The 7028-nt window shown below is 58.7% G+C and overlaps 2 protein-coding genes across 4 annotated transcripts; both read left to right on the forward strand.

The window, feature by feature from the left end:
- Window positions 1-289: 289 nt before the first annotated feature.
- PSMB10 (proteasome 20S subunit beta 10) lies at window positions 290-3125 on the forward strand. Of its 2 annotated transcripts, XM_025888826.2 has the most exons (8): window positions 302-480; window positions 708-795; window positions 884-981; window positions 1092-1232; window positions 1518-1633; window positions 1744-1802; window positions 2472-2623; window positions 2750-3125. In XM_025888826.2, exons 1-8 carry the CDS (start codon window positions 425-427, stop codon window positions 2859-2861), a joined length of 822 nt encoding a protein of 273 aa, XP_025744611.1. In that variant the 5' UTR covers window positions 302-424; the 3' UTR covers window positions 2862-3125. The 2 variants fall into 2 exon arrangements, with proteins under 2 accessions (XP_025744612.1, XP_025744611.1); XM_025888827.2 differs by lacking the exon at window positions 2472-2623 and having other exon boundaries at window positions 290-480.
- A 120-nt stretch (window positions 3126-3245) lies between these two features.
- On the forward strand, window positions 3246-6946 carry CTRL (chymotrypsin like). 2 transcript variants are annotated; one of them, XM_025888828.2, is made up of 7 exons: window positions 3246-5012; window positions 5597-5700; window positions 5792-5871; window positions 5989-6070; window positions 6242-6422; window positions 6509-6642; window positions 6731-6946. In XM_025888828.2, the coding sequence occupies exons 1-7, from the start codon at window positions 4949-4951 to the stop codon at window positions 6890-6892; spliced, it is 807 nt and encodes a 268-aa protein (XP_025744613.1). In that variant the 5' UTR covers window positions 3246-4948; the 3' UTR covers window positions 6893-6946. The 2 variants fall into 2 exon arrangements, with proteins under 2 accessions (XP_025744613.1, XP_073736209.1); XM_073880108.1 differs by having other exon boundaries at window positions 6509-6946.
- Window positions 6947-7028: the final 82 nt, after the last annotated feature.

Genomic DNA, 7028 nt, shown 5'->3' on the forward strand with positions numbered 1-7028 from the left:
GATGCTGTTGGGAGGCAAGTAACAGAAACCCGGCCAGTGTGGCAGCCTTAGGGCTGAGGGACTTGAGGTTAGAGTTGGGATACTGATAGGAAAAGCTAGGGGCTCAGGCTGGAAGGGGGAGGAGCTGCTAAACAATGGCCAGACGGAGGCATTTGTCCCTCTGTTCAGAGGACTAGGGAGCAGGATGGAAAGCCAGGCAAGAACATCTCCCCTTTGCCAAGCTGCCCAGGGCTAGAGGTAAAGGTGAAAGTGAAAGAGAAGCTGCAGAAGGGGGCCAGCCACGCTCTGAGGAAAGGTGAAACCGAAAGCCAGACGCGTCAGAAGGGCTAGGGGGTGCCTGACTGAGCACCCAGCTTTGGCTCTTCTTGCTGCGCTCTGGTCGCACGAAGACCCCCAACTCCGGGACCACCCTGCCCACCTTGAGATGCTGAAGCCAGCGTTAGAGCCCCGAAGAGGCTTCTCCTTCGAGAACTGCCAGAGGTGATGGGGGTGGTGGTTGGTTCGGAGCGGTGCTACTATGTTCTCCACGAGGGCTTCTGGGAGTGGAAGCCCCAGGGCCTTTATTCCAGGTGGGGCCGGAGGGGCGGCAGCGTGTGCTGGGCGACTTGGGTTCCCAGGCTCCCACCCCTAAGAGGTGAGCTGGAGGATGTGACGGATGGGGTCCCAGAAGAGGAACCCCAACCTGGGCCACTCCACTCCGTTTCCAGAAATGCATCCTTAGAACGAGTCCTCCCAGGGCTCCGGATCCCTCAGGCACACAGAACCGGCACTACCATCGCGGGCCTTGTGTTCCGAGTGAGCAGGGACTTGGGACTGGAGGGTTTAGAGGGGATTGCTGGGGGATCGGATAGGCATTGAGCCAGCGGCCACTCTCCCTCCCCAGGATGGGGTCATCCTGGGCGCGGATACGCGGGCCACTAGCGATTCGGTTGTGATGGACAAGAACTGCGAGAAGATCCACTTCATCGCCCCCAAAATCTAGTGAGAAATCCCCAACCCGTTTTCCCCACTCAAGAACTGCCCCTCGTTCCCATCCCCGGTCCTCGCAGGTCTTAGCCCCGCCCACACCGGCCCCCCCTCTTCGTTCTCAGCTGCTGTGGGGCTGGAGTAGCCGCGGACGCCGAAATGACCACGCGGCTGGCGGCGTCCAACATGGAGCTACACGCCTTGTCCACGGGCCGGGAGCCTCGCGTGGCTACCGTCACGCGCGTTCTGCGCCAGACGCTCTTCCGGTGCTGGGGCGGGGCTGAGATGACCCTGAGGAGGGGCCGCTGTACGGAGGGCGGGACTGAGAGGAGGTGGGACTGGAGGAAGGACAGGAGGAAGGGCGGGGCTGCGAGAGCCCCGGAGACCGGAAAAGGCCGACCTAAGAGGAACTGGGCAACAGGAAGGAGCAATGTTAGTACCGGGGCGCCAGACCACAGGAACGGGCGGGGCTCGGGTCCGAGGGCGGTGCCACGGAGGGGCGGGACCTGAAGCCCAGGGCTTGGGGCTGACCACGCCCATTCCGTGAAAAGGTACCGGGGCCACGTGGGCGCGTCGCTGATAGTGGGCGGAGTAGACTTGACGGGACCGCAGCTCTACAGCGTGCACCCCCACGGCTCCTACAGCCGTCTGCCCTTCACAGCCCTGGGTGAGCGCTTCCGCCCCTTCCCCACGAATCCCGGGCCTGCGACCCGGGCCTCACGTTCGTCCCGCGGCCGGGTGGCCACGACTGACCTCAGATGCCCCTCCTACTTGCAGGTTCCGGCCAGGACGCCGCCTTGGCGGTACTGGAGGATCGGTTCCAGCCGAACATGAGGGTGAGCAACACCTGTCCCCCACTACGCGTTCATTGATGGGTAGGGCACGCGGGAGCTCTGGTAACACAAAGGTGAGGTATCCTGGCCTAGTCTAGAGGTCAGGGAAGGCTTCTTGGAGGTGACGACTGAGTGGAGACTGAGGGGCCAGTGGAGTCAGAGTGAAGAAGCGCTATTCCAGCAGACGACAGTCAGTGCCAAAGTTTGGACGGCCTGGAGAAGTCAAAGCTCAGGACCCTTTGAAGTTGAGGGAGGAGGGAACGGGCAAGTGGGGTCTGGAGTCTGGATTTTGTTTGGGGTGGGATGAAAGTGGATGACATGTGTTGCTTCAGAGGTGCCTAAGGCCCAAAAGGGAAAAAGCAGTGAGCCAGTAGATTGGGGACCAAGACCACACTGGTTGGGTGGACAGCACTGGAAGCAGAACCACAAGTTTAAGTGACTCAAGAGAAGTTTGTGAAGATGGGGCACTGGGAACACAGCGTCTGTGAAGACAGGGAGGCAGAGACCAGGGCAAGGGAGCTTGGGGTTGATGGGGGTATAGGGAAACAGAAGAGTCTGGGTATGAGCAAATGGTAAATAATGTGGGCTTTGAGATGAACAAAACCTCTAGGCTGTAGCCTGAAGATGATACCAGAAGGGTCCATCAGGCCTCACGCACACATATCATCACAGCTGGAGGCCGCGCAGGAGCTGCTAGTGGAAGCTATCACTGCAGGGATCCTGGGTGACCTGGGCTCTGGGGGCAGTGTGGATGCATGTGTGATAATGCGGACCGGCGCCAAGCTTCTGAGAACATTAAGCTCACCCACAAAGCCCATAGAGAGGTGGGAGCATGGGAGATGGGGGACTGCTGGGGAGGATGGGGCAGTAGCAGGGGAGATGGGGGCTGCAAGAAGAGGATGGGCCACATGATGGGCCCAAGTTGAGAGGCCGTCCCTCCCCTCTCCCAGGCCCAGCCACTACCGCTTTGCCCCTGGGACCACAGCTGTCCTGTCCCAGACAGTGAAGCCTCTGACCCTGGAGCTGCTGGAGGAAACCGTGCAGGCCATGGAGGTGGAGTGAAGTAGGATGATGCTTAGGGCTTGGAACAAGGGGGAATAAACCCAGGAAATACAAAACACCTAAACAGGGCGCCTGGGTGGCCCAGTCGGTTAAGCATCTGCCTTCAGCTCAGGTCATGATCCCAGGGTTCTGGGATCGAGCCCCGCATCGGGCTCCCTTCTCTGCGGGAAGCCTGCTTCTCCCTCTCCCAATCCCCCTGCTTGTGTTCCCCTCTCTCGCTGTGCCTCTCTCTGTCAAATAAATAAAATCTTTAAAAAACCAAAACACCTAAACAGATGGCTGTGTTGTTCCTGGGTGGAGGGGGGACAAGCAGCCATCAGGACTCTGTAGCTAATGTACACCTGCAGGGGCCACTCCCTGCATGGCTCCAGGGCCTGGCCTAAGAGGTGCCCTTTACCCATCGCCTTAGGCATCTACTCCTCCAGAACCCCAGTCCTGGCAAGCATTGCGGCTCAAGGTGGAAAGCCCCCTCCTGACTCTCTACACCAGAGGTCCCCCTACCACTCCAGTACCTTGCTCTTGCCCTCTAGTCCACTGGGGACTGTTGTAAAACCCACAAGGCCCCACGCACTGCCCCCACCTAGAGCCTTTACCTGGCTCATCAGTGTCCCATGGCAAAGCCCACACCTCTGTCAAGGAGGCCCCCATGGACCCCACAGAGTTAGCCCTCAATGCTGACAGAGGAGCTGCTCCCTGACTCCAAGGGCAAGTTCTCAGAGAACACTCCTCACCCCTGCAACACCTTTATCTGTGCAACCGCTCCCATGACCAGGCACACCCTGAGGTGCTAACACCAAACAGGGCTTCTACTTGCATGTGCTGAGCCGTGAAGGGAGGCGGGGGAACGACCTCCCAAGTTTGCTGGGCTGACAGGCGTCACAGGGCTAATGCAGAGAGAGATGACATGACACATTTATCCAGCAAACCATTGCTGAGCACCCACTGAGGCCAGCCTAGGTGCCACGTGCTGGCAGGAGCATTCTGCCCTCAGAACGGCTGACTCCACTGGAGCCTCGGAACTGTTAGTCTGCCCAACCCCTGGGGAGGGTCTACTCTGAGCTGGACTTCCCTGCGCCCCTGGTTGTGCTTTTCCCCCCAGTATTTTATTATGAAGATTTTTAAACATAGAAGTTGAAAGAATTGCATTGAACACCTATATACCCACAATCGACTTTAGTTACTATTATGTTTGCTTGATCACATTTCTATCCCTCTGTTCAACCATTAGCGCATCTTATTTTTTTTGACTGAAGTTTGGAGTCAGTTGGCACCCCCCACACTTCTAGGAGCCCAGCCAACTTACCCATTGCAGGTTTGCACACAGGGCTGTCTTCTCTTCCTCAGATGGGCTGTGGACACCAAGAGCTTGCCCACGGGAGCCCCAAGACCTGGAGGCTGTCAGAGATTTGATGGCTGTCACCGTTGCACCCATAACTTACATCCAGGGTCAGCCAGTCACCAAGGGCTCACACCTTACCCTCTTGTGTGCCAGGCCCCTCACAGGTGTCATCTCATCAATAAGAATGTGGGCTTCGGAACCAGATGAAGGTCTGGGTCCAAACGCACTATGTGCTGGTGGGAGAGTCACCATCCCTTTGGGCAAACTGACTCCTGTTCCAAGTTGGTGAGAAATCACTGAGATGCTGTTAGATCTGTGACCTGCCAGAACCCCTGTCCTGACCACATGGCCCTGGCCCTCCACCCATCAGGAACACCCCTGGGTGCTGAGCAGGCCTCTTGTCTGGTGCCCCTGACAGCCCTGAGAAACTTCCCTGATCCCAGCCACCAGGTAGTCCACACAGACCTAACTTAACCGTAAGCCCTTGCTACTCAGCACTCAACACCTGGGATGTGAAGTGGTTCAGGGAGCCAATCAGAGACCAGGCTTTGGGGGGTGGAGGTGAGAGCCCCACACCTGGGCTCTATCTGATGAAGTCCAGGCCTGGGTCCAGGACCTTGGCCTAGAGACCCTCCTCCTGACCAGAGCATGGGAGGGGGCTGAGCCCACACAGCTGGCTTGGCCTCAGGCCTGGGACTTTTGCCCAAGGACGAGGAGAACCATAAAAGCAGGTCCAGCTCTCAACCTCATGCCTGCCACAATGCTGCTGCTCAGTCTGACCCTTAGCTTGGACCTCCTCGGCTCCTCCTGGGGTGAGTGGGCCTGGACTGGCCCTGATGACCAGCCCTAAAACAACCTGGCTCCTAATACAAGCCCAGGCTTCCTGCCCAGGGGCTCGGGGAAGGAGCTGGACTGGCTGGAAGGGAACCAGGTGAACAGAGTGGGTAAAGGAAAAAGGATGTGCCAGGGTTGGGGGGGTGGGGGTAAGAGGTGGGCAGGGACGGGTCTCACAAATGGGACAGGAGATCAGGCCAGAGCTAGGAGCCAAAGCTGAGAAGTGAAGGTTGGACGTGTAGTTTAGGGAGAAGCCTCTGGCTGTTGAGGCTGGAGCAGGTAGCGAAGCCAGGGAAGAGATTATCCCAGGGGTCAGGGAGAAAAATGGCCTGAGTTGGAGGGTGGGGGTGAAGTTGGGGAACAATGGGAAGTAAGGATGGAGAGAGATGTTAGAGAAACAGACAGAATTTGGGGACATAGGTAACCAAGATACCTAGAGATGCTCAGGGTGAGAAGGGGTAGTGATGAGCCCTCTCAATTTGGACCCAGGAGGAGGTGGGGAGAGATGGGGGGGTTGTGGGGGTGTAGGAGGCAGGTCCTCACCAGCCCGCCCATTGCCCAGGCTGTGGCATTCCTGCCATCAAGCCGGTACTGAGCTTCAGCCAGAGGATTGTCAACGGAGAAAATGCAGTGCCAGGCTCCTGGCCCTGGCAGGTGTCCCTGCAGGTACATGCACCCCAGGGGGGGGACAGGGTACCAGGTGCTTCATGCCTAGGTGCAGCCTGAACCCACCCCTACTTCTGACCCGTGACTCCAGGACAGAAGTGGCTTCCACTTCTGTGGGGGTTCCCTCATCAGCCAGTCCTGGGTGGTCACTGCTGCCCACTGCAATGTCAGGTGAGTACTCCCACTCTACCTGCCCCTGAGCCCACCTCTCCCCACCTCCTTCCCCCGGATGCCCCTCTCTTGTCACTCTGCTCTCCGTGCGGCTGCCCAACCCCACTCTCACTGCAGCCCTGGCCGCCACGTTGTTGTCCTGGGCGAGTACGACCGATCATCCAAAGCTGAGCCTTTGCAGGTCCTGTCCATCTCAAAGGTGAGTATCTAGGCTACAGACATGGAAAGGAAGAGTGGACGGGGCGGGGGGGCGGGGAGCTCTGGGGATGAGGAATTCAGGGCATGCCCTAGGCTAGCCCCCTAAGCAACCATCAACCCTGGGGGGCCTATGCCCACCACCATCCTACCTGACCCCTTCCTGGTTCCACAGGCCATCACGCACCCTTCCTGGAACCCCACCACCCTAAACAATGACCTGACACTACTGAAGCTTGCCTCCCCTGCCCACTACACAAAACGCATCTCACCAGTCTGCCTGGCTTCCCCAGATGAGGCGCTGCCTGCGGGCCTCAAGTGCGCCACCACTGGCTGGGGACGCCTCAGAGGCGTGGGTAGGAACTTGGGCCAAAGATCTGGGTGAGAGGGCCAGGGTGGGAAGCAGTCATGTAGGGCCTAACCATCTCCTTCTGGCCCCCAGGCAGTACGACCCCAGCACGCTTACAGCAGGTGGCTCTGCCTCTGGTCACCGTGAATCAGTGCAGGCGGTACTGGGGCTCACGCATCACTGACTCCATGATCTGTGCGGGCGGCGCAGGGGCCTCCTCATGCCAGGTGAGCATCAGCCCCCTGTTCTGTCCTCTGCACCGCCCTGTGGCACCCCCTCATCCCCACGCTGACTACTCTCCTCTCCCTCCCTCAGGGAGACTCCGGAGGCCCTCTCGTCTGCCAGAAAGGGAACACATGGGTGCTTACTGGCATCGTCTCATGGGGTACCAGCAACTGCAACGTGCGCCAGCCTGCCATATACACTCGGGTTAGTAAGTTCAGCACCTGGATCAACCGGGTCACAGCCTACAACTAAGCCTACCACAGGCCCTCTCCCCATCTCAATCCAATAAAGACCCCATGCTCTGTCCTCTTGTGTATTCTTGTCTGTCCTTTCAAAGCAAAGGAGAGGCTCCCGGGAGTCTCCCTCCCCACTTGGGACTCTGACTTCT

This window comes from Callorhinus ursinus, unplaced genomic scaffold, assembly GCF_003265705.2.
Source record: "Callorhinus ursinus isolate GAN/ISIS: 27379988/994484 unplaced genomic scaffold, GSC_fseal_2.0 scaffold37, whole genome shotgun sequence".
Taxonomy (NCBI): Eukaryota; Metazoa; Chordata; class Mammalia; order Carnivora; family Otariidae; genus Callorhinus; species Callorhinus ursinus.

Excerpts from the sequence above, each read along its gene's own strand:
- PSMB10 (XM_025888826.2), top strand. The coding sequence starts at position 425 with ATGCTGAAGCCAGCGTTAGAGCCCCGAAGAGGCTTCTCCTTCGAGAAC. Across the intron at positions 481-707 it reads TCCTTCGAGAACTGCCAGAG|AAATGCATCCTTAGAACGAG; the intron begins GTGATGGGGGTG and ends CTCCGTTTCCAG. Across the intron at positions 1,233-1,517 it reads CTGCGCCAGACGCTCTTCCG|GTACCGGGGCCACGTGGGCG; the intron begins GTGCTGGGGCGG and ends TTCCGTGAAAAG.
- CTRL (XM_073880108.1), top strand. The coding sequence starts at position 4,949 with ATGCCTGCCACAATGCTGCTGCTCAGTCTGACCCTTAGCTTGGACCTC. Across the intron at positions 5,013-5,596 it reads CCTCCTCGGCTCCTCCTGGG|GCTGTGGCATTCCTGCCATC; the intron begins GTGAGTGGGCCT and ends CCCATTGCCCAG. Across the intron at positions 5,701-5,791 it reads CCTGGCAGGTGTCCCTGCAG|GACAGAAGTGGCTTCCACTT; the intron begins GTACATGCACCC and ends CCGTGACTCCAG.